Source organism: Xiphophorus hellerii, chromosome 7, assembly GCF_003331165.1.
Source record: "Xiphophorus hellerii strain 12219 chromosome 7, Xiphophorus_hellerii-4.1, whole genome shotgun sequence".
NCBI lineage: Eukaryota > Metazoa > Chordata > Actinopteri > Cyprinodontiformes > Poeciliidae > Xiphophorus > Xiphophorus hellerii.
This window is the reverse complement of record NC_045678.1, coordinates 20,331,146-20,358,580: the sequence shown is the minus strand read 5'-3', so window position 1 is coordinate 20,358,580 and position 27,435 is coordinate 20,331,146. Positions and strand designations below refer to the sequence as shown.

Sequence of the window (27,435 nt, the reverse complement as noted above, 5' to 3'; positions counted from 1 at the left end):
AGGGTGAGCAAAGGTATTGCAAGAAAGAAAAACAGCGAATTGAATTAAAGATGACAGGAAATTCAATTTTGGAAAAATAACGTTATTGGTAAATATGAAACCACTAGTAAAACATTTAAAATTTCTAAAAGGAAGTTATTACTCACATAGCTTGTTGTCATACCATTGCTTTCTTGTTATCATCAAGTCATTCTGAGTTACAATGTTTTCTCTAAAAGGGTAGTACTCCATCCGGAGTCAGACTGATTGTGTACAATTAGAGGAAATTCAAGACTATCATTACCTTCCCTAGGAGAAATGTTAATGAGTAAGCCATCAGACAAACACTGGACAGCAATTGAATTCATAGTGTGACTGCAGGAAGATAGTTTCTGCACTTGAAAACAGAACCTTGCTGTTTGCCTACAAGCTATTGGAAATCACAGAACACCGGCTGTCAGAATGGATGCTATTTGGAAGAGATGAGATTAAGGTAACCGTATGCCTGGAGGAAGAAAACCACTGAATTCCAACATCAACCTAAGAGCTATAAAACATGGAGGCTGTGGTACTATGGTTTGGGCGAGGCTTGCCAGCTGTACTTCTTGTATTTTTGCAAAACAATTAAGTGTCAATTATAACAGTTATTTCAAACCAAAGACTACAAGCAATTAGAACAGAGGTTGGTAGAGGAGTTCGTTAAATTTGTAAAAAAAAATATATATATATATTTAGTAACAAGATTAAAAAAAAACAACAGATATGTGTTTTACAATGTCTAGAATATACAGTACATATTGACTAACTGAAATCCTGTTAACTGGTTGGGTTTTGATACAAATTAAAAAAAAATTATAAGTTACTAAAAATAAGTGATGTACAGAAAAATCTCCTCAGAAATCTCACCTCATCATATTGTCAACTCTGTCAGAAACAGTTATCCAGGTTTTCTTGCTCCTAGATCTCGTTGTGTGGTACTGGCCCAGAATTTAAATAAATCTGTAATTCTATATAAATAATCTATCAAAAGTATGTTAAAAAAACTCAAAAGACTCTGGTTCAGGACCTGAGGAAAACAGTACATACAAGAAACGTAGCATCTTAGAAACAAAGCTCTTCTAAAACAAACTCATTTATCTGATTACTGAGGGTTATGGATCCTTTGTTTTTCATCAAGTTTTAGAGTTATCTAATTTGGTTTTATTTCAGATAGAGATAGATAAAGGACATCAACTTTTTTAAGCGATATTACCAGAATATCGCTTAAAAAAGCTGGAATACTGCATCTTGAAAAAGTATTCACCTCCATACAGATTTCTTCTGATTTTGCTTCTTGTCACTCTGAAATGACCTTTAGAACATGCTTATATTAGACAAAGACAATCCTAGAAAATGCAAAAAAAAAACATAGTTTTTCAACATAGATTTGATGTATTATGGAGGACTGAAGGCAGTCATTTTTGTGTCGTGACAGAAGGTTTTCTGAAACTGATAAACAAGCAGCAGACAAAAGCTAACTTTGAGGTCAACAAAGATTATCCCCAGCAGTGTTTTGAGAAGTGGTGTCTTCTATGCCTTAATTAGCTAAGGCTGTGATTCAATAGACCTAATTAGAAGGAATTATTTACAGATGGTCATAAAGTCCCAAAGACAGTTAATGACCCTTCCTTATAAATCGGGGGAACATCTGATTACAACAACGTAATGTGTCATAAGGACCACAATCTGGATGCAATAACAATCATGGTTTATTTGAATTGTATTTTTTGTCTTTTTTACATTTTGTTTGATCCTTTAACTTTTGTCTGCAGCTTTGTTAATATCGAAGAGAACTTAGATTTAATAGCCAAGGAAAATGGCAGGAACTGGAACGAAGTCAATCTCATATTGCTTAATTGAACCAATAAAAAAGTCCAACCTGTAATAACATGACCAATGGTAATGAGGTGTTTCCAGCATTCATTTGGTACACTCAGCTACCCAGCTCATTGTAATGCTGCAAACATACTGGAAAATTAATAAATGAGGCACAGTCAGGATGCAGAGGAGCATTACAGCATATAAAAACACAAGCCAGATAAACTTTGAGCACAGTGGGCTTCAGTGTGCTACAGGGGGTCACCAATTAGCCTGTTTTTTGTGCTATTGGAAGGGACATGGTGGCATAATGCATGAGATCTAGGAAGGAGCATGGAAGTGAAAAGAAATGACTTCAGCTTTTCCGCCTGCAGCTACTGTGGGGTTGAGGATGACCAGATTTTATTTACACATAATCAGAAAGAGTTTGTACACACATAATAAGAGTTATGTACCGTAATTTCCATTCCATAAGCTGCAACTTTTTTTTTCTTTTACACACTTTGAACCCTGCAATGTGGCTAATATATTGCTTTTTACCAACTGGACTGCTGCGTGATGAAGAGGACAGCTCAAGCTCAAGACCAAGGCAAAAGTGTTATTGCGAGCAACAACGAAAGACAGACTGAGGAATTGTGTGTGAGACCAGGGACGCCTGCAGGATAAAAAAAAAACAAACATCAATGCATCTGACTCACACAAGCAACTACATCTCCAACATGCATCATATGCACAAGTATGCTTAATGAACGTGATGCACAGGGCACACAAAAACAGTCCTTCTGACCCACAGAACATGGACTAAACAATGTAACCAGACACATACAAATGTCTACATAGTTTATTTGTTGCAAATTACTCTAAATAACAAAAAAGGAAAACAAAGCTTACCTGTCTGAAGTGAACTTTCCTCCTGCAGGTTAGGTCTTGTGTCTGTGACATCCAAAGGACAAGTAGGTGAGGTGACAACATCTTCTTAACGGCTACCCTTTGTGGCAAACATTGTGACAAGATTAACTGTTTATTAAAAGTCTGATTACTCACTTTTAGCTCACTTTACCACACAGTCGCAATTGGCTTATGGAAAAAGCGTTGACTGCCAAATAAAAAATAGTAAACTAACTAAAACACATTTTTGTTTCAGATGTATGTGGGCCCACGCTCACAGTCAGATACAAATGTGCGTACAGGATATTTTGACACATATGATCATTTATATTTTTTTCCCCACAATTTTGTTAATAGGGTAAAGTCAAATAGCAATAAGGAAGCATTTTTTTAACTCAAAGGAAAACTTAGAGACCTGCAATCCAGAGACAAATTCAACCTATAAATGTAATTTATCTTATTGTTTATTTGTTAGTGGTTGTGGGTTATATTCAGGTGCATCTGGGAATTAGTGTTTTAGTGGTTGTGTGAACATGTACAGTTAACAGTGTAGGAAATCAAGTTCTTTGGGTGATTAAAAAAATAAGGCATTCATACAGTACAGGTGAGGATGAATACTCCTTTTTTTACCAGCTATCCAGTCTAAGCGGGTATGCAGTGGTAAATGATGGAGGCTTGACTTTGTGAGAGAGAAAGTTTGATAACAGATTTAAAGAGGGGACAGTCGGTGCTGAAAAGCCAAACTTCCTTCCTGTCTGAGACATCATAGTCCAAGAATAACACATATATTTTCTCTTTTTTATCTCTGTCTCAGGCTTTAGATGCAGACCTTACTCACTGATCTGACAGAGAGAGAAGTGGATGGATGTTCCCATAAACACGGCCCCTGATCCTACTCTTTTGAAACGTTCAAAAAGAAACACACATCCTTGCAAAAGTATTCATACCCCTTTAACTTTTTACACTACAACAACAAAAAATAGAAAAGTTTTTTTCTATTCATTTTTTTTCTGGGAACATTTATTTACCAGTCTTGGCAAAGATTGTCCGTTATCATTTTGTTTTTATCTAAACCATTCATTATACCTCTGGTTGTATGTTTAAAGTTGTTGTCCTGTTTGAAGATGAAACTTCCCTCAGTCTCATGTCTTCTGCAGCCCTAGAATAAGTTTTCTTCAATGCTTGTATTTAGCTTCATTCAGCTTCTCATCATCTCTGACCAGATGCCCTGTTATTGCTGAAGAAAAGCATACCCAGATCATAAATGCTTTCACCACTATGGTGGCGTTTTAGTTTTTCATCATACATAGTTCAGTTTTGTTCCCTTTTAACAATTAAACAAAATGTTTGCATTGTTCCTTACATGGTTTATGGCAAGCTACAAATGGGAAACCTCAAGTACTTTTTTAAAACAGCTTTCTTATTGTCACTTTTCCATAAACGGCAGATTAGTGGAATTCAAAACTCGTAGTTGTCAAGTTCGCAGACTTTCCCATCAGAGTTGTGGATCTCTACGGATTCTCTTAGCTGCATTCTTAAAACATGCTTTTTTTTTTTGCCCAGCCTGTCAGATTAGATGGACAGGTAAGTCTTGATTTGCAGTTCTGTGAGACCATTTTAGTTTTCAAAATGATAGAGTGAAAAGTGCTCCGTAGATGTTCAAATATTGGTATATTGTTTTAGAACCCAACTCTGCTTTTTTACGCCTCCACAGTTGAATCCCTGAGGTATTTGTTTGCACTTGATTGTACGTAGGGGAACTGGGTAAAAGGAGGCTGAATTCATATTCATGCCACACTTTTCCCTCCCCTTCACAATTTAATTGGCCAACCAAATTAAATATCTATACTACACATTAAAGTTTGTGGTTTTCATTTGATAAAATGCAAAAAATGTTCAAGGAGGATGAAAACTTCTTTAAAGCACTGTTCATCCACAGCAGGAGAAAATAATTAATGAATTCATTTCATGTTTTTTTCCCTCCTATTTACTTGACTAGATAATATTTTTACCACTCAACATAAAAGTTTACCAAAATAAAAATGGGTAAAATATGCAAAAATTATAGGTCTAGTATGCAGCCTGGCATATGAAGTGTTATGTTGAAGCTGTGTTAAAGTGTTTTCTCAGGTTTGAAGCTGCTTCCCACCTCCAACCTCTGTGGTTTAGCACCATTATGGTTTCTTAATCGTTACGCTTTAAGATGAAAAAAAAAATATATATATATTCTCTCTAATCCCCTCTTCATCTCATTTACCTCCTTAATAACCAGGAACAATGCTGACCTCAGCTGGACCTGACGAGTTACTGCTGTTGTTTACACTCTATGAAAAGCAGCAGGCAGCATAGATGATTGACTATTGTAGCCGTTCTCCCACAGACAAGAAGACTAACCGAGCGTGCAATCAGAGAGACAGGAACAGGGAGTGGTGAGACAGGGGAGGCAGCAAAAACAATTCAGACATATAGAGAATGGGCTCCTAACAGGTAGGAGACTACAACATAGCGGCAACAGGGAGGTGAGACAGACAGATGATCAACAGGAAGTGAGGCAGATGAGCAATATATGTGCTTAAGTGTCCCACACTTAATTAATTAGGGAATGGAAACACTGCAGGGCTTTTGGCTGCTTGAATCATATAAGATAACCACACCAGCACACCCACACTACAAGAACAAACAGACCCAGACATGTGCAAAAACAAAGTGTGTGTTAGGACATGAAGGAAGAACTCTATTTCCCCTCTTTGTAAAGTCTTATTCAGAGGGCAGGTGAAGAAAACAGCAACAAAAAAAATTGAATAAATAGTTGTGTGAGGCAAAAAGAACAGCAGTGGGAGGGGGTGGGTGTTAAATGGCAAGAGTGGGAAAGGGGTGAATGAAGAGAAGAGAGGAGGCAAAGAGCGGCTCAAAGCAGAGACGGAGTGAGGATCAGTTGGGAGAAAATGAAACCATTTGAGGTAAAGATAGATGGTCACAAGGAAGGAGAGAAATGGAGTGTGAGATGAAAGAAAAGAGATGGATGCAGAGGGAGAGAGCGTAGGAGGAAGAGGGAGAGGAGGAGGAGGAAGTTGGATTAGATGAAGGAAGAAGATGTGGGGAAAGAGTGTAGTGAAGTGTAGTGGAGAGGAGAGAGAAGTGGAATGAGAGATGAGAAACAGGAAGCTGTGACCTCACATTCTCGGCTGCAATAACGCTTTGAAGATCATCTCAAGGTTGCTAGATAAGAGGGGACCCATTCAGACCAAAGGGGAGGCGGGTAGGGGGCAGTGCAGCAAAGGTGGGGTGGTTGTTGGGGGGAGGGAGAGAGGTTGATAGTGAGCAGACAAGCAGAGAAATAAAAAGCAGGAGAGAAGCAGGTGAATAGGAGTGATGAAGACCATGAAGAAAATGATTCAAGATGCCTCTAGGTATGCATTAAGCATGTCGGAGGGGGTGTGTGGGGTGTGGGGGTGTGTGGGTGTGTGTGTGCAAATCCATGCAGCGTATGCATCACTTGTTGGGAGATATGTAAGACTGTGCAGGTTTGTTTACCGGCGTGTACCTGTCTGTGTGTGTATTTTAGCATTTCTCACTTTTCACAACAAATACTAACGTTGTAAGGACCCACTACACCTCATGGGGCCCAAACCCCAGGGCCCATAAGGAGCAGTGCTGTTTTAGGGTTGGGGGTGAGCTTTAGGACTAAAGTGTGAATTGAGTTTAGGTTAGCTTCAGGGCTAAGGTCAGGGTTAGGGTACAGAAATGAATGAAAAATGAATGGAAGTCAATGCAATGTGAATATAGGAAGTGTGTGTCTTTGTGTGTGTATGTATATCTAAGTGTGCAGTTTGGCAGAAGTGATAAAATGCTGGGAGCCTGCCAGCCAATAAACAACCAGGCCGGCTGTGTTCCATTCCTTAATGAGTTACTCTTATCAGTAACCCCACGCTTCTCTCCTCCTTACATGCATCCTTTAATTATTCTCTATTACATTATCTTCTTCACTCTTTCTCCTGCATATGTCCTATTATCCTTCGTCTTGCATCCTGCACTTCTTCCTCTCTTTATGTTTTCTGGTTCAGCTGCTGCTTTTTTCTTTATCTAGCTGCTCTGCCCGTGAGTACTCACTTCCTTTAAATAATAAAAAAATCACAAGAAAATGACTTTATCGTATTACAAATTGTGAAATGTGACACAAGTAAATATAATTAATTTAAACATGAAATTTGATATGTAATCGTCTTGCGTTAGACTGCTTTTGATCATATTCCATATTATAACAGTTTTTGGGTATGTTTGACAGCTGCTTAACTGCCCTAAACAGGACAGCTCTGCAGGGACAGCTGAGACTGTAATTACTTTTGAATGTACTGCCATGATATTTTGCTCAGAAAATCATGTTCGCTTGAGAAAGGTTAATGAGTCTGGTGATCTTTTGTCTCAAGACCAAATTGTTGCAAAATTAACATCTGCTTCAGCTGTAATTTCCCTAAGTAATTGTAAGCCAGTTAACACACCAATTCTATTATTTAACTCAAAACGTCACTGGGTGTAAAACACAGCTGCACAGAGAGAACTGTTCTCAAGTCTTCTTTTTTGTTTCTCTCAATGTGAACCATGTTTAGTTTAAATTTGGATAAACCCAATTTATACATATTTGGTTTTATTAATGCATAATTTATATATAGATTAGCGAGTTAAATATTTGTATCCATGTGAGTGTTGAAGACTATTTCCTGCACCCCAACTACACATTTGGCATTGAAAAACAATCTGCAGCAAACACAGCACAGAACAGGAGTTTCAGTCTGGTGATAAAACTGACTGTTGGTTAGGGTCAAACATACATTTAATACCTTTCCACTCTTTGTTAAACTGCTGTCATACTTTCCCATCATGCCTTTCTAACATAATAAAAAAACATATAATATGGACAGATTTTGCAAACAGCAAGTCCTGTCACATTTTTGATATATGTGTTCTGCTGTTTGGAATAGTATGTGTATACTGAAGTCAAAGGTGAGGATTTTAATCTTTTCTGAATGTACTACTTTAAACCCTTCCATAATTTTGAGTAGTACTAATGACTCAAAGGCAAGACTGCATCTGTGAGTTGTTGCAGGAAGACAATGGTCTATTAAAAAAACACAAAAAACATTTTTCCCCAAAGAAAAGGTTGATGTGCTCTGGGGAAAAAACTTTGAGTTGCTTTGCCACAAAACAAACATCACCACAATTGTCAGGAACATTTTTGATGTAGATGATTGTAGCAAGCCAAATCAGAGTTGCAAACAACATTGTTTTAAAAGTGGTAAAATAGTGGTGGTAATTACTACACAGGGTTATTTTGACTGAGTTTAAGACTATTGGCTTAAACTCACTTTTAATCTTTCCACTGAAAATATTTCTAAAAAGCATATATTTTTTCATAACTTTCTCAGTTAAATCTGTCAAAATACATTTGGAATAAGGAAATATTTGAAAATGTATAAAATATTCACATCTAACACACTTTTCTAATAGACCCATGGCATAAAATGAGTCTATTTAGAGGTTGAAATTTAAACCTTCAACAGTAGAAACTCCTCTTGAACTCCATCGGTCAATCGGTCAATTGAATATTTATTTTTCTCTCTCTACTACAAGTCTGAGCAGATATATCACTTTCTATGAATATAAAATGTCCATTTATTGAGGGAGGAGTGAAATCCAAGACAACCTGCTTTTATGTCAAGAAAGGACCACCCAACTCAACCACCCACCAATAATACCATTTGCCTCATGGATCACAATTTAGCTCTGATTAATCAATCTCAGTAGCAAAGCTCAGTCTTGATAACTTGATCACCAGCCTGACAACATGGAGTAAATAAAAATCTCAAAAAGTAACACATCATTAAAAGGAATTAAACAACATGGAAAACAAAGCCCTTGACATCTATTAGTCTAGACAGGCTTAAAAAGTCACTTGGAACAACAGCAAACCACCTTGAGGTCCATTTTCTACAAATGGAGAACACACCTAAGAAACATCTAAACAGATATACTAACAAAAGTGCTTCTGTTTCTAATTGACCTTTGTTTTGTCTGCTGTGGAGCTAATAGCTGGCAAGATAAACAAAGCAAGAGTGTTTTCAGTTCTGAACCATTCCTAACAGGCTTTGACATTAAGCAAAGGAACACCTGGTCATGGATTCAACTCATGCATTCTGACATGGTGCCTTCCACAAATCAAATTAAGTGGAGTTAATGGGATTAGAGGAGGGACACAATGTTGGAGACATCAATCTGGTCTGGAAGTCAGCCATGAGTTTAGTTTGTTGACATCTAACAAGGTCTGCTTGGCCAGCTGACAGTTGGTGATGGTTCATTATGATTTACATTTATGCCTACTAATTGCCTCTGCAGTACTGACTTCAGTCAGATGCAATTCAAACCTATCCAATCTCAGGTAGAGCTTTACATTATATTTGACTTTAATCATTATCACATTTTCAGTCTAGAATATTGCAAAGAACTGCAATATGAGGTCAGCCTATATATGTGAAGAGCTGTGCTTTCAAGCTAGTTTGCTCCACATATTTGGCCAGTTGCATTCATTCTGACCATCTTTCTACAATCCTTACATTAAAGTACAGAAAACAGTGAAGCACCTGTACTAATGGATTCAGTGCCTCCTAGTTAAGTGTTTACACCTGTTTGCAGCGTTTCACCATTTGTTGTACCATTACCTTGCATTTGCACCTGTCGGCCACAGTAGTGAACTGTGTTGAAGCAGCATGCTGATGCTGATCTGCAGGGGCTTTATTTGGAAATAAATATCTAAGAAACACAAATAGGACAGACTGCTGTGCCCTAGATATCATTAATTAGCAAGTGTAATGCCTAAAACAGATGTTATGTCACTGCATAGTTAATCTAATACATAAGCTAAGCTTATATGTGTAGTATTGATTTTCTTAATCTTAAAGAAGTATTAGACTGGGATCCTTCCTCAGTGGGACGTCCTCTAGCATACCTTAGCAACGTAAAGATAAATGTAAACAGATCAGAATTGATATAACATTAGAAGTTATTTGACATAAATAGTTGTGTAATAAACATACCACAGTCAGTTTATAGCATCAAAAGATGAGCAGACCTTTCATTTAAAACACATTAAAAAAATCTCAAGCTGGGGAGAATTTTTTTCACTGGTACAAATATGATGATTGTGTAATGAAATGTAAACTTCTGATAAATATTTAAATATTTTTATTCAGAATGTGGGATTAAACTAAATAAATATTCTGCTTTTAGATTTGCTGATGACATCAATGAATTTATGTTTATGAAAAGATTCAATAAGTTTTAAATCTTATTCTGAATTCTATTATGTTGGACAGAATACTTTTGTTTTTCTTTTAATTTTTGTCTAAAGGATATCCATTTTTATGGATTTAGATGTAAATTTCATTTTGTCATAGAGTCCACAAAATCTACAGTTATATAACCAAGCTCAATGTTCATTCACAAAAAACACATGACCATAAGCTTCTTGTTACATTGCTCATATGTTATTGATCTGCTATGTGCATTTTTGCGAAGAAGTTATCTCCTCTGAAGATTTTCTAATTGCTATAAATAAAAGAACCATCAAGTTACAGAAAGAAAATACCCACAACAAATTAATTTTAAAGTAATCAAATATCTAATTTAAACAGTGCCATACATATTAAAACAGGGACAGTAAAAATGTAAAATGCACAACAATTGTAAAATACTGATATTTTTATTTTTCAAAAATGCAGCAGAAATGTTTTAGGCTCGTCACACGCCATCCGTCTGCTGAGACGGCAAACCCATAAGAAGAAACAAATATTCATCCAAACATCCTTTAAATATTATTTTTGTATCGTTTTGTAAAAGTTCTTTGTTCGCCACAAAGTTTTCAGCAATTTTAAATTTTTCACATATTCAGTTAACAAGTGACTAAAAAAACTCTGAGGAAAACTAATGAGGAAGTTACTTAGAATGAGCAGAGATTATATAGGTCTCAATGTGACAAAGCTGCTTGTGGTCACACATGTTGAGGCTGGGAAGGAGAAGAGATGGAAGGACCGGACTAAAGTTGGATGAAGGAAAATGGCTGGGAAACAAATGCAGGATAATACATAAATGCTGCAAAACCTTTGCTAGGGCACTTGGTTCAGTTACTGGATTTGAAGTCATTACGGGTCCTATAATCATTTTTGTTAACTGGAGCACTGCAAAAGGCTTTTATATGGTCTCCATGGGAGCTCTTTAAGTTAAATACTTTACTTATGCATGGAAATTGTTTGTAATGGATTTGAGAAATGCTTGATCTCTACTGCTAATGACGAAGACCAGTAACAACCATAGCCCTCCTACACTCACAGTGAAGTCAACAACAAAAACCTCAGTAATGTCATTATGTCCACAAGATGATGGTCAGAATTTCAGAGATAGATTTGTTTTAATTCAACATTTTTAATTAAAAAAATGATCCTGTTTGAGGATATTAAGGCTTAGGAAGCAGCATGTTTGGAGCCTTGTTTTCCTACAGTGTTACGTTGCTCTCATTATAACCCAAAGCTACTTTATCTTCACCTCATTAATCAAAGCTTGCTCCAAACCAAGGTCGAGGAAAGTAAACCCAACTTCAAGCTGTAAAAAATTGATTTTAGAGAAGTTTTTTTAATCAGGGCCAGGATTTTTTTGTCAGCACTAGGTAGTTTAATCAGGGGAACAACTTGGAAAAACAGCGGCTCTTTGTGAAGTGTAAATATCAAGGGCACAGTGCCTTTCAGAAGTATTTGTACATTTTTATGTTAAAACCACAACCTGTAAAATACTTTATTATAACATATCAACACAAAGTTGTTCAAAATTTTAAAATGGAAGACAATTTATGACTAATTTTTTTTTTTTTTTTTTTTCAAAAAACAACTGCAGATCCACATTTACTCTGGTACGTAAAAATAAAATCTAGTGTGCAAACTTCACCTAAAGTTCCAGGGGTCTCAAACTCCAGTCCCCAAGGGCCGCAGTCCTGCAACTTTTAGATGTGACTCTGCTGCACCACACCTGAATAGAATAAATAGGTCATTAGCAAGGCTGGGAGAACTGATCTACACAGGGAGGAGGTAATTAAGCCATTTCATTCCAGTGTTTTGTACCTGTGGCACATCTAAAAACTGTAGGACAGCGGCCCTCGAGGACTGGAGTTTGAGACCCCTGAAACCAACAGACAGTGCAAAACAGCATTGATCTGAGAAGCAGCCAATGGTAATATGTAAACTGATATGCAATATATAATTGCATCAAATCATATCGATGTGTTAAAATGACCCAGTCAAAGTCCAGGTGTAAATCCAATTGAGAATCTATGGACTTAAAACCTGATGGTTACAAATGGTTAATCAAATTTGAGCTCTTTTGTAAAGAAATATGAACAAAAACGATTCTTTAAAACAACAAAAGGTTTCTATTTGTGCAGAGCTGACAATGACAAAAGATTTATAGCTGTAAATTCATCAAAAGTTGACAAATCTTCTACTTTCCAATGGTGTACTACCATGTAAAATGTCATTAAATTAAAAAACAGTTTGTGGTTGTAACATGAAAAAAGCGAAGAAGTTTCATAGATTTAATTACCTTTTAAGGATCTTTTACAAGAAATAATGCCTCATTGAGTTTTTTATACATTCCGTAAAATTCTGGGCCCCTTTAATCATCACCATCTGTCTGTCTTTCAAAAACCTCATTATGAGTTGGGGTTCAGAAAGGAAAATCATGTAAGAACAATCAGGGACAACGGGATAAAGGGTCAAAGGGTTAATGTTTTTTTTTTGTTTGTTTTTTTTGGCTGGTGCTTAATCATCAAACCAATATTGCATTATCTACACAGTACTAGCTCATTGATCAATGTTGAAAGAAAAATGGCAGGATGATGTGTAAATATTCTATAGTTCAGCTGCTGAACAAGTATCTATATGGTCACATGTAAAAAAAAAAACATCTCTAAAATGATTCTGCATAGCAAATGTAGCTTTTATATCAATGTACTGTGTAAATACTACAGCAGGTGAGATGGAAAGACAACCAGCCTTGCTTTAGGACACCTATACAATAATATATTAATATCTGAAATGAAAGCAATAATGTGGTTAAATAAGTCATGTTTTAATGCAAGTAGCAGGTAAATGCTATAAATCATAATATATCTGTATCTTTCCATTCTATTTACAAGAGTTTGACACATAGCTGGTTAGAGTGACTCCTCAGTGAGTCTGGCAACGCTTCAGAGGACCGTTCTTCATCTAAATCTAACCTCTGTCTCTTGGCATACTTTCCATGTTGTTTTTTGATATCTATCCTCTTTTCCTCACTGTCAAATATCACTCAACAAAATCTTTATCTCCCTTACAATCAATTTTTTTTCCTTCAACTGAAATTGTCTTTTAATCTTTCTCTTGTAAATCTTTTTTTTACAACCATCCCTTGCTTTTTTTCTTTTCTTTCCATCTTAGCTTAGTTGGATCCTTGGCAGATAGGGCCTTTGATCTATTTTAATGGAAAAAAATGCTACATTCACATTTTAACAGGTTGTTCAAGTTGACATTAGCAGTCTGTGTGTGGTACTTCTCGACTCATTTCTACATCTGCGTCTGATATCCTCACTCCCAGGACAGTCACTCAGGTGTGGTAGTAGAGAACCAGAACTGACCCACGCACCATTTATCTTCTTCCTCAGGTGTAGAAAAAGCTGATTTAAAATCCAGAGCAGGTCTTGACATATTGGGTTTCACAGAGTTGTGTCTCTGGGGAACCCAGTTTAACTGCAGTTACCCAACATGCAACACACACACGTCTGCCTTCTCATTCTGACAGAAGTCTCTCTGTGGTTCAATCTGTAACAATCCTGCAGGGTAATTATTAGAGGTATTTCAGTCTGTTTTATGCATGTGTGTGAATGTGTATGTGTGCATGTGTAGGCGTGTTGGATTGTGAGCTGTAGATGTGTTTGTCAGTGTCTGGCTGCGGTTATACACGTGTGGTGGAGTGTGTGTGCGTGGAGATGTGTGTGTGGGGCAAGTGTGTATTACTATACGGGCTATGGTGTGTGTATCCCTGGTGAGGGTGGCCCATCCTCATCCCAGCCACCGATCCTGGTGTCATTGGGGTCATTGGTGTTGCAGGAGTAACAGGGTGTGACCCCGGGGTCACGGGCAGCGAGCCCGGGGTCAAGGAGGTCATGAGAGGAACGTCATCTGGAGAGCGGCGCAAGGTTAGGGTATAATCAGGTGGACAGGTGAGTCGCACAGTGTCCAGTGTGCTGTAAATGTCCTGGGTGTCCAAACCGTCCAGGGCATCAAGCGTGTCCAAAGTGTGATGGTGGTGGGCGTTGTTTCTCTCATCCGCTGACGCAACATCACACTCGAGCTGCTTCACCTGAAACATGAATATTAGAAAGTAAGCACAATGTAGATAAAGAAAAGAGAATGAATTTTAGAGATTTTTTACAGCATTTTCAGTAATAAATGCAGATTCAGTCAGTGTACAGTACCAAATGATGGAAACATTTTTCGGCTTTTGATGACAGAACAATGGTTCAATTTCAATGAACATTAAAAATAAAAATCATTTGCTCAAGTTTAATATTGAAGCTGATTTTTTTATATGGACAGTATTATTTATTTTTATTTATGTTTAGTTATTAATCAGAAAATAAAGCATTTCATGGCAGGAGGCATTAGTAAAAATACAATGAGAGAGGGCTGCTATGTATCATCTTGGCAAATCAGATTATGATTACTTAACCATTTCATTTTCTTTATCCAAACACCAAAACACTAAAAGGGATCAAATTAAATAATGATCTTTTTCCCAAATGACTTTAATTCAAAGTAGATTGCTGAAATGGTAAATAATATACTCAGATATTTATTTTGATTCATATCTGCTAAATCACCTTAATGATGTTGCTGGAAATGTATTCATTTTCAAATTCAAATAAATATTAGCCGAGCAAATCTTCATTTATAAGGTTTTAAGAGACAATTGGCACTACAAAAGAATTTACAGGAATGAGTATTAGTCATAATTTTATGAAAAATAATTTTCTTTTTAGAGGCCCCTTACACTGCTTGTCCTTCCTCTAACATAATTTTAAAGACATTTGAAGCTCACAATTAGCTGCCATTGAGATTTATTCATCTCTAAAAGTATCAATAGTGAGGACATCACATTATTAGTTCATATTAGCTCCTATGTTATGGTGCGTTCACAAATTGAAAACAATAATTGGATATGTGTATCTACTGAGCACTAAGCTAGCCAGTAAAAAGGAAAAAAGCTATTCTTATTTCATTAGCAGTTTTGCAATTGGTCCATCCATTCAAGCAACATTAGATATCATTTGGTCACTTCATAAAAGCTCTGCTATAAATCAAATGAGCAAACACACACTGTATCTTAATATCACTTGTTTACAGACTATAAAACTTATAAAGTTATTCCAGCACATGCCTAAATTGCATTTGAAACCTATAAATTACCATATCAGTCCTCAACTCAAACATGGATCACAATACTGTGTGTAAAAATAATGGAGTTTTTTGGGGGGGGCGTTTCTCACATAATCTAAAAAAAAAATAACATAACAGACCGTCTAAACAGGTGTCCTGCTGAGCAATACCGTTGAATTGCAAATGATTAGAAATTGTCTGGCATAAAAAGTATGTAAAAAGCTTCACTCAGTGTAATATTTTCAACCGAAACACAGCAAATACAGTTGAGACATTCAGTGAATGAATTGGAGGCAATTTGCCGCAATTCAAGCCATTGTACATCCACACACGCGCACCCATCCGAAAGCTCTTTTGCATTTTCATACTGATAATATCCTCTGATGACAGGCTGTGAGTCAGAAGAGCGATCTGTCAGCAGCTGTGCTTCCGGCAGGCCACGAGTTTAGTAAATCTTTCTTCACAACCTCAACCAATTGAATCTCAGTGATTGACTAGTTCTGTATAACTTTTGTTGTTACTAAAGTCCTGTCAAACTCACTAATTCACACAAAAAGAGTTGAGTTATTTATTTAATACAAATAAATAACTTTATGCTGTCAGGGCAGATGTTTAGTAGTTTTAGCGAAACACTGGGTCAAAAAATGTGACCCAAGTTGTTGGATTGGACAAAGGACTAGAATTATGTTACTTTTGTTACTCTATGTTACTTTTAGCTAATAGCTGTTTAATTTTTGCCTTTTCGTCAAGATATTATTTCTACTTTATTCTCATTGTCATTATTTTTTACATTGATCACAAAACACAAGTTAAACTTTTTCTTTTAATAGAGTTTTGATAGCGTTTAATAAAGTTTTAATAGACTTTATGTGGGGTTTTTTTATTGGTTGGATAATTTATAAATGTAGTCCACTTATTTATGCAGAATTAAACTAAACCCACACCTCAATATTAGTTATTTGTTGCTCTAACAATTTTTGTAGAAAACCTAACACAGGAATCTATATCAAACTCATAACACAGCCGGTTAAATTAGATTAGCTTTGAGAAGGTGCACATGGGGCTATTTTAGAAATGGACAGAAGATTACTCACCTGTAATGACATCAGCCCCTCCCCCTGCAGGTGGGCTGCAACATCTGCAGGAGTTATGTCTCTTCTAGGAGGAGGCAGCGGACGTGGTCTTCTGTGCTCAAGACGTCTTTTGTCTTTCTTATAAAGCAGAGCCGCGAATGCAAGAATATTGAGAAACAGCAGTGATGCTCCTACTGCTATGGTAACTGAGAGTTCAGTCGAGTAGTCCTCATTTGGGATCCGAACTCCACTTTCCCCTCCGTCCTGACCCAAAGCGGACTCCGGAGGCTGTGGCGTTCCTCCTTGCGAACTTGGATGACGTGTGCTTATAGGAGGCCAACCTTTGGATAGACGCTTGGTATAGGAATAAGGCGTATCGTCTTGTGGAGATGGACTGTGTGTGAAGGAGGAAACAGATTGCAAGAGTTCATTAACATGATGCAAGTGAGGAACAAGCTGGAGCCAGAAGGAGATCTTGGTGGCGCGGTAGTGGTCTCTGACACGCGGCTTGAGGCCAATGTGGAGGTACAGTTGCTCTTTGGGGGTGTATTTAGACCAAGCAACTTCTTCAAAGCGATTGGGCTTTGTGTGGATGAACTTGGTGTCTTGAGGAACTGGCTGGTTTGGATCCCTGAAAAAAGGAAAAATACTGACAGGTAAATCATTGTGAGAACATTCAAAGTGGGCTTTTTTGGTTTTAATAATTAAAATGTCTCATTTTAAATTTCTTGAATCATTTCTTGAATTAAGTGCTTGTATATTATCTAATGTGTCAGAAGCTTCCAATCTTAACTTTCCTTAATTATCTTCCCTTTGAAATTGAAATTACATGTGTACATTTTGCCAATAAAGTAATAATAACAACTTTAGGGCAGCATTGATTACTTTAATTTAAGTAATATTTAGTGATGATCATCCTGGCTTTGAGAAACTTTTTCTTCTATTTTCTCAAGTTTTTCCTTAGTCAGCAGCAAGCTAGAACCCTATAAGCATTTTCTGATCTTATTATTCTTTCTAGTGAAACGTTGTCCAATGTTGATTTTCTTTTCTGAAAAAAAAACATACTTCTGGAGAATATTAAATATACCACATGTTCTTCTTTGTATGTACAACTGTTTACTCAATGAGAAGGTAAAAGTTAATGTTTCAGGTGAAATTACTTTCATTGAGGACTTACAAAACTGATTTTAATTTTGATAATGAGATGAGCTGATTATAAATATTTACAGGTTATAATACTTATAACCAATGATCACTTGAAAGTAGCTAGTATTCACTAAAATAAGTAGAAACTTAACTGGGACATCTATTTGGTCCTTAAGGATTCGATGGACTGAGATAACTTTTTGAACTCATAAATTTACATTAGATAAAATGATGCAATAAAGATCAAATGGAATTATTTTAATGCATCATGTTCAATCTCGTGTGGTTCAGATGTTTTTTAAAAAATCTACCATTTATATTTGTATTTATTCTTTTGAAGTTCTTAAATCTAGGGGAGTCCAAAAAAGCTTCTGAGCTTCTTCTTAGCCAGCCAAATTCCTCTGAGGAAGCTGTTTCTCTCAAAGCTGGCCAACAATTTCACACTGACATCCATCCAATCAATATCAAGGTGACATGAAACAAACCACTGGCAAGTAAATTCTCAAAGGATACATTTTGTTTTTGGTGTGAGATTTTTTTTTTCCACTGAACATAACTCAAAAATGATTTATGTGTACATCACTGACTTTTCCTGGTTATGTAATAGTTGGACACGATACAGCACAAACACATAAGACTGAGAGGGCAAGAGTAAGCAAAGATATACATTCAGGTATTTATAGTAAGAAAAATATTTATTTAGTAATAAAAAAATGTATTGTTATGAAAGATATTATTATCTACAATAATGAAATAAGAAAGGGGGAAAAATCCATCTACCTGAGACATGAACACAGACATCCTCCACCTTCTTTTTTTTTTTTTTTTTGCAATTTGTCAAATTATAACTACAAACTTCAATGAATTGTACTGGGATTTTATGTGATAAACCAACACAAGTGTTGATTTTGGTGGCCAGAGCACAAATATGTGTCACAGTTTTTAGGATTTATTTGTGAACAATGTTGAAAACCATGTTTATCCCATCGCCCCCCTACTTTACAATTATATGCCATTTTCAGTTGATCTTTGACATAAAATCCTAGTAAAATACAATGAACTGTTAGTTTTTCACAAATGTGAAAATACGGAGTAACATTAATATTTTCGCCTGACAACATATTTGCATCAATCAGCATACAGTATTTGCATTAGCAGTCAAACTGTTATAAAATGTACACTAATTTTGAAATTAAAATGTCATTTGCTGATTTTGCTGTATGAGCAGAGCAGAAATGCTGCTATAGTGGGAAGCCCAACCAACACCCAAGCAAGTGCACAAGCTGAGGATTGATACGCCCACGCAGCTCACAAAATATACATCTGGGAGTGTCGCCTCGCCGGTTAAATTGAGCTGTCGCAGAGTTCCATCATCGTCTGTGGCGCTCTCAGCAGAGTGGAATCTCTTTTTCAGAGAAAGTTCCCCATTGATAATTGAAGGGTGGACTGAACTCTTCACATCCCTCCTTTGGTGATTTTTGTTCTGCGGCTTGCTATGGTGGTAATGATAATTCAAGCTGTGCTGGAAACTGCAAATCTAATGTGATGTCACTGCTTTAGTGCATCCACATTAGAGATATGTTTCTTTATTTCTTTTTCACACGTCAGAGTTAAATCTCTAAAAGCACTTTTCCTATTCTTTATGTTGTCAGAGAGAGAGAGTGTTTGTTTAGATTAGCAGTTACACTGAAGATGTCTCTATAAATCTAAAAAGATCCTAGTGGAGGGAGCCTCAATTTAATTAATTAATGATAATTTCTCACTTATGCTGGTCTATCCTCAGCTATTATATTTCTCTCTTATTGTTAGAGTAAAGAGATAAGCAAAAGTCTTATCAGTGCCTGCAAAGGTAATCACACCCTTTCAATGTGTTCACATAATGAACATAACATTCAATGTAAAATGTTAAGGTTTCATGTGGTAGATCAACCAATGCATTACTGCAAATAGTTGTTAATGTGAAAAATGGCTGCAAGATAGCCCAAACTCTATCAGATTGGTAGGAGGGCTATGACACAGATTGGCAATTCATTCTAAATCTCAACATCGATTAGGCCATAGAAAACCAAACCAAATCCATCTCAGTCTCAAGTCTTTTGTCAACTCTAATCAGCTTCCCTGTCCCTGCTGAAGAAAAACATGCCCACAGCATGGTGCTGCCACCACCATGTTTCATATGGGTAGGATGTTTCCAGTGTGATGCTCACTGCCAGTTTTCAACCACAAAATGTTTTTCCTGTGGGGATTGATGTTCAGGCGTGGTCCCATCTGACAAGAGTACTTTCTTTTTATAAGCGTGCTGTCTTAGGTGTCCCTAACATAACTGCCTGATGGCAGATGGAAATTTTGACAGCATTCTTTATGGCTACTTCTTCTTGCTAGCTTTTTAATGAAAAGCAGATGCATAAAAGAGGTATTTATGTTAATGGTGGTGGGGTCCTTCTGGACAGATTCTCTGGCTCTTGCTTATAATACAAAAACATACAACTGCTCTCTATGCAATTGCCTTAAGAGTGAGTTTGTGTACATTGTTGTTTGCCCCGTGAATCTCTTTGCAACCTTGTGATGGACTGGTAAACTTCCTAAGGTATACCCCGCCTCTCACCCAGTAACTGATGGAAATAAGCACCAGACCGGCCCACAAGTCCCAGTAAGAATGAAAGAACATTGTTACTAAACAGATAAACTGAATAGTATTTTATGAGACATTGAAAGCGTCTGATTCTGTTTTATAACCTAACTATGCTTTATACTTCTCCACAACTGTATCTGTGGCCTGCATGCTGTGCTCCTTGTTCTGCATGATGTCGTTTGTTCACTATTGTTCTCTAACAAACCACTGAGGCCTTAAGTGACTTCAGCAAATCATTACTTGCTCTGGATTTTATAAAATGGATAAATGCAGGTTGATTTCCCTCTTTTACATCTTTATTGGTAAAATATTTAGAAAACCATGAATGTGTTTTCTTCCACTTTGCATGTGTACACCTCTTTGCTTTGGTCTACCACATAAAATGTACATTGTGGTCTATCGTGTTATGTTAACAAAAATAAATAAGGGTTAAGATGTTTGCAGGGCGCTGTATATACTGTCAGATCTGCAAAGTTTAAAAGTGATATTTTTTCTATACTTATATTTCTCTAAGCCACAAGCAGATAATTTCATTTTCAGTTTAATAAATTGAATCCTCTAGCTTTAGGCAGTACTTTTTCATTTAACATTTTGAGTAAGCACTCCGTTCCGCAGAAATGATCGAGTAGAGAAAAGAAGAGAGTAGGTTACTTCAAGGCCCTGAAAAAAATGAAAAGGCCTGTCAAGATTTTGACAGAACATCACAGTGCAACCGCTGCCAAAACAATCTGCAGTGCTACTTTCATGATTTTATTTGAATAAGTATCTCCTCATCACCCTGAGATGCTTTGAAGGAAAAATACAGCACATTCCTCACCTGTCAATTCATTGTTTGTTCCTATTAACACTGTTCTCTGCTTTAAAAATCTGTTTTTGTAATGGAAACTCCCCTTCAAAATAAAATAATTCCATAATATAAAAAAAATATATGTTATCAATAAAAATGCAATCCTGAATGTCAGTTAGCAATTAGAAAGAAGATACGTATTAGAATATGTGTTATGAATCACTTTGAGTTAGCCCAAAGAATTAAAGCGAGCGTATTAAGAACTGCACAGTGAAGAGGCACAAAGCTGTTTATCTTAATAACAACATTGACTTGAATCTTGGCCGTCTCATTTTAAGCTTGGATGAGATTTGTTCCTGTAAATTCAAGAGTGAGCTGTCCACACTCACACAAACAACACTGTATGTTGCCAAACTCTTGTCTCTGTGAAGTCATACAAAAAAAACGAGGAGGAAAAAATCAATCAGCACACTTTATTTTACATTAGAAAATGTGATTAAATGTCTGGGCCTTCATTCATTAAAATAAGACCTCTTCTCCTCGTAGGCAAGGATTAGATATTGATATCGCAGTAAAGCTAATTAGCTGAAGAGATGCTTTGTTTTTCATGAGTTTTTGCTGCACAAAGAAAATGAAAAACCCTGTCAGTGGGATTTTCCGTCTGATTGATGTTTCACGTCACTGAACCTTTTTCAGCTTACCCGGTCTTGGCGAAGTTGGTCCAGTAAGTCATTACCACTGCACTCAGCATCACGTCGTTCTTGGAGAAGTTACAGTTGAACAGATCAGTGGGACCCACCATGGGCACGCCGAACACATAGGGCACCTACACACACCAATACACACGCTGGATTAACCTACACAATACATCCAATCCCTGCTTAAAATAAGACAATCTGTAAATTGACTTAAAATAAAGCCTCTAATTCATTTGAAGATTTGAAAGGACTGTGGTGTAAGTCAGACCTAGAAGACAGTAAATACTTCTTTTTTTAGAGAATATGCGTAAAGCCTTAGAGCAGAACATTTTTAGCATCAGTGAGCTAAAATTTCATAACCACTCAAAAGACTGTATTTGAAGTAGCCTAAAAGAAAATTAGAACTCAGCCCCTTCTTTCTTCAGACTTTAGAAGAGCCCACATGAATGAAAAATGTGAATAAAATGTTCAGAATTTCCGTATTGAAAACAACTGCCTACACTGCAAAGCAAATAAAAATAAGGGGGGAGAGATGTGGAATCGCACAGAGCAAATTAAGCACATTAAAACCCTTTTCATCTTTAAGGGTATTTGTACAACTGATGATGCATCCAGCAACTGCTGTTTTCTAAGCTTGGTACTGTTCTCGTTTAGATATTCCTTGCAGTAATTACTGTACATCTCTGCTGTAATTAAAACAGGTGATTAGGGTCTTTTTTTGCTTTGTTTTTCCTTTTGCTTAGAATAGCTCTCCGATAATTATAATAACCAACTGTGAAACACGGCTCACATTTGTATTTTTCAAGCAGAATTTTAAATTGATCTCTTTTTTTTTGCACCTTTTTGCCTGCCTCAGCTTTTATTAGTTGCACATAAAAAGTGAACCCACACCTATAGCAGAAAGTATCAAAACATAGACCAAGGAAAATAATTCAATAGTTTTTTTCACCTTTATTTGACATCTATTTTGTACAGTTCAACTAAAAAAACAAACATCTGTTGGAAGGAAAAATTTACAACTTAGTTTGATTTGGTTCAATTCTGAGTATTTCTGCTGTGAAGCTTTTTGAACAATTTCCGAAGAGTTCATCAAGAGATGGATTATTTTCTGACATTTCCCAAATGCTCTTGAGTATTATTTCTCCTCTTTTCATTTAGCTTCATAAATTAACTTTTATTTAGCAGGAGTACACTTAACCTGTGTTGCTGTATGCCTTTTGATGTAAAACAGTTTATGAGCAGTTCAGTGTACTTTAAATATTAAAGTTGTACTTGGCACGAGGGTAAAGTTGAGAAAACAGATGTGAATCTGTTTACAAAGGCCTAGTTGTTGGGTTTTGAGATCATCACAGATCAGGCACTCACCATTAACATGAAAGTCATATTCATTAAGGGCTTTAATTGATCTGTTTAAACAGTTTATTTTTTGTTATGTTTTATTTTTTGTTTGGACTTGTGAAATGTGTAGCATCAATGCGGGATCAAAATCTTACATACAGACTGACATTTAAACATTCACCTTGCCTGATTTGTATTTGGATGAATGTCCCTCATAAAGCCGTAGATGAAGTGCATCCTTTTTGGAGCCATCAACAACCTTGCAACTTAATTTTGCTAGAGTATTTGGCCACTTCTCTTATCAGAAATGGTAGTTCAGCTTTGAAGCATGGTCCAAACAAGTTTAATAGGGCTGAAGTTGGTGCCCTTCCAGAGCCTAAAATGTTAGACTGATTTATTCGTTTCAAAACCACAGTTTTCACATGGTTTTAGGATATGTGCTTCGTTGAAACATTCAGTTGTGTCCAACTTTTTGACTCTCTAATTCTAAATGTCATTATTTATATTGCTCAGGGGGCAACCGAGTTACCACTAAAGCTCAAGCTTCCACACACTGGAAGATGCCGAAACACCATGAAGCCACTTAAAAATCACATTTGCCGAGCGACCAGCTCTGAAACCGACACCTTCAAGGGGAAATGAAATTAGCTGCAGTTATTGGATAAGTACCTTTTGGTGATAAAGATTGATTTTTTGGGCCAAAACAACAGAAAGAGAGTCAAGGTAAAACTTTTAAACCCAAGAATACTATACAATCTTTTAAGCACAGTGGTGGAAGCCTCTTGCTGAAGTCTGCACAAATCTGGTGCAACAATGAAGATGGAGGACTACACTTAATTTTTTATCTTCTCCTCCACAGCTTTCATGCTAAAACCTGGATTCAGCGTGGTGGACCAAACAGAAAATTATTAAACAGTTTTTTAAACGAACAAAGCAGGCAAAAATATTAAGCTCTGTAGACCCCTAAACCTCAACGTTATTGGAAATGTAACGACTATCCCTAAAAACCAGAAGAGACTTAGCTTTATTGCAACTAATAATACCATTCTAATTTTACCATATGATTTTTTTCATACTGTGTAGAAAATACTTAATCATTTCTAAATTGTGTACCAAAATTATGGAAGTTGTATGTTGTATCATCATTCCATTTTGAAAAATTGTTTTAAATAAATCATTAAAACCCCAAAATGAATCACATTTATGCTCATAGTGAGTGTATCTAAACATCTACAGATATATTCTCTTTTTCTTAACATCTAATATCATCTCTTTTGGCAAATCAAAAGCAAATATTAGGAGAAACACAGCAGTCTTACCTCATCACCATGGGCAGAATCAGCCCAGGGTGGCGTGGCATCACTCTGGCAGTGGTGGTAAAAGGAGTAGAAGTAGGTAGGAGACCCATACTGTGCATGGAGATCTGCTGTAGCAATGGCTGGCGCCACCCACTGGTGATCTGTAAACAGTGCTACCAATGTCTTTCGACGAGTTTCTGCGTTGTCGCGGTCTGCCCAGTCAGTGTACATGAACCTTCACAAAACATATTTGAAATCAGCTTGCTGCTTGACTAAACAATATATTTCACATATACCAAATAATTTGTGCTCTTAAATACATTTTCTGCATGGTCAAGTATTTACATTTAATGCAGTAGCTTTGCAAAAGTTGGAGTCACAGATGGTTTGTTTAAGTTATTAAAAATAAACAAATGAACTTCAGGTCTTCCCTGCTGCTCACTGAGTACAAAGCTTTCAGCTTGTAAATAGTACAAGTAAATAGCTGGGTGGTCACGCCAGTGCTGGCAAAGCAGTTTTCTAACAGCGTTTTATTGCTAAAAGACAGTAAAATAAAGGACGGCATCTACACGGAAGTCCTTGCAAAAAATAATAATAATTAAGATTAGCTTGGCAGAGTATTTTGAAATAGTGAGAGAAGACAACCAAAATGACAGATCAAGTTAAATGGGCCCCACCAAACACACCCAATGTGTGTGCAACCAACAAATAACCAACAACCGCTCGGTGAATCTGGCTAAATGCTAAATTCATTAATCGTGCATGTCTACCGTGACATTATATAGCTGAGTATCTGAAATCTTTAGAGGGTGGTTTTACTGCAGGGAGGAGGGAAGTACAGAGGAGTTGAGAGCAGAATGATGATCAGACCAATGAGTACAACAAATTGACTAATGGATGTTACTGTCCAGAAAGAAGTCCAGCGATCACTGTGTTACTTGGCAACACAGAGCTTTGTATGCACAGTAAATCATGGGAGTTTATAGGCTACAGTTGCTGTGCGAACAATATATCTGGGACTGTAATGCTCAAAGATAGCTGTTTTATCTACATGTTTATCGTCTGTGAGGGTGGATTTTTATTTATTTCATAGATTATTATTTTTACCTAAAGGCCATTGACACCTGATGGCATTGAAGTGGTTCGTTCTCCTCAGTATGTTAGCAACTTGCAAAATTCAGTTTGTCTGCACTAAATCAAAGTGTAGGGATAAAGATACAATATCATTGGAATTATCTTTAGCCTTACTTTGTAAACTATGATTTTATCAACGCATATTGTGTTCATTTGTGAGCATTTGAATTGCAACTGGCAGACTTTGGTACTTTCCACTCAGACACATTATTCCCCATCAAGAGCTTCAATGTTTTGTAGCATTATTCAAAGAAAAGGTTGTGCTACATAAAATTTACTTTTGTGTTAATCTATGACCATTATAGATTAACACAAATCTATAATGTGTTCTATAATGCTGATCTCGTTTTTGCAGAAGATCAGCAGATAAACAAAGATCAAAGTCAAGACAAAAGACAAAGTTGCGTTCGAACTGCGTAAACCCTGCTTATTTCAGGCACGCAATAAATAGAAATGTTGCTTACAAACCCCCATTGCTTTAATTTTATGCCATTCCTTGAAAAGCCTTTATCAACATTCTTTGATCAATAATTATTATTTCTCGAAAAATGGTTGAGACTAGGCCTGTCATAAGCATTGTGTACACCAAGGTTTCAAAACCAAATGTTTTGAACGCCGCCACCTTGTGCAGGCATAAAGAATAAATATGTTTGAACTCATTTCCAGTCATTGTGTTCAAACTAAAAGAGTAGTGTCATCACTCTCATAAAGGTATTGCTATTTTAAAACTACAACTGTAAAGCTATAATCTGCATGTCTGACAAGCAACCAACTGCAGGCTAGATACTTAATTGTATTATTAATCAGCTGATATCAGCTTGTTATGTTTTTCAATAAAGGATTTAAAGAGAAATGGGTCGGACTAGAATCACCTGATTTTCAGTTTGACTGACCCTGACAGGTGGATTGCCCAATATAACCTCAAAAATCAAGTATTTTTCTCATCAGTGGAGAGTACTGAATTAGGTTTACCAGATCTTCCATGTGTAAGTTGTTACTTCAGGGAAACCCAAAATTTGATTGTTTTTTATCTACCAGAAGTTTAAAATTAAGTTTGAGAAAGCTGAAAAAGTGAAAGAAGATTGAAACTGCATTTTATGCAGAGGATGAATGTAAGGCTGCTACTTTTACTGAGAGGCTTAGTGAGATAACAGGTTTGTTGTAAGTGCTACATCTCAATTGCAATGTTATTGTTTGATGTCTGTTAAGGATTGCTGGATTTGGAAATGTTGGCAGCTATTTGGGTTTTTTTCATGTGTTAATCTTAGCAGAAGAATCTCCACTTTGTATGAATTATACAGAGACAACTGTTTACATTTAATACTACTAGCCAGACTATTTGAGCTAATTTCTAATTGAAGATGCTAAGGACAAATTCCTATTTCAACTCTAATCATTTTGTCTTTGTTTTAAAATAATGGTAAAACTCTGTTTTACAGCAACCACTCATGAAACATACACTTGCCACTCTGCTCTTAATTATAATTAATGGTAAAAGGCTGGATAAAAATAGTTAAAAGGGGTTTATTTATAGTTTATTAAGACAGTGGTTCTCAAAACTTTTCAACTTCTGACTGACACATAAGTAGTAGAAGAGACTGCTGAGGCAGAGCTAAGGTTCATTGTGCCAGCCTTATGTAAGTCAGTAATACATGGGGTACAGCATCAACAGTGAACACATTGTCTTTCATCTATTTGTAAGAATTGTTTTTTAATCTCTTCTAAAATAGATAGCATAATTATTCTTTCACCATTATACTTTTTGTTATTTTGTGATTATTTTTTTTTGCACTCAGTATTGTGCACTTGTTGATTTTAACCCCAAGTGGGGTCCAGACAGGCCCGACTTCATGAACCAGTACTTTAAGACCATCAAGGAAAACTAGGATTGGTAGGTCAGCTTTACAAAAAACTGATATTTGTCTCTCAGCCATAAAATCGGTACATCTCTGCTCCTGGCGTTACTCTAAAAAGAGCAACATGGCTTTATTTGGTATTATAGCAACTACTGATGCTATGAGCTATAATTATTCAAATATATTAGTAGCAGATATTTGAAGTTGTCATACTGCAAGAATCTCATATTCATTCAT

At 36.4% G+C, this 27,435-nt stretch overlaps 1 protein-coding gene across 1 annotated transcript in view; it reads right to left on the bottom strand.

Annotated features, from left to right (window-relative positions):
- Positions 1-8,308: 8,308 nt before the first annotated feature.
- LOC116723360 (neuroligin-4, X-linked-like) overlaps positions 8,309-27,435 on the bottom strand; it is a 31,104-nt gene continuing 11,977 nt past the window's right edge. The window contains exons 6-9 of the mRNA XM_032568193.1: positions 24,230-24,443; positions 21,576-21,700; positions 16,331-16,940; positions 8,309-14,160 (exon numbers count right to left, since the gene is read on the bottom strand). Coding sequence (XP_032424084.1) covers positions 13,753-14,160; positions 16,331-16,940; positions 21,576-21,700; positions 24,230-24,443 — 1,357 coding nt within the window. The 3' untranslated portion in view covers positions 8,309-13,752. The remainder of the gene's footprint in view (positions 14,161-16,330; positions 16,941-21,575; positions 21,701-24,229; positions 24,444-27,435) is intronic.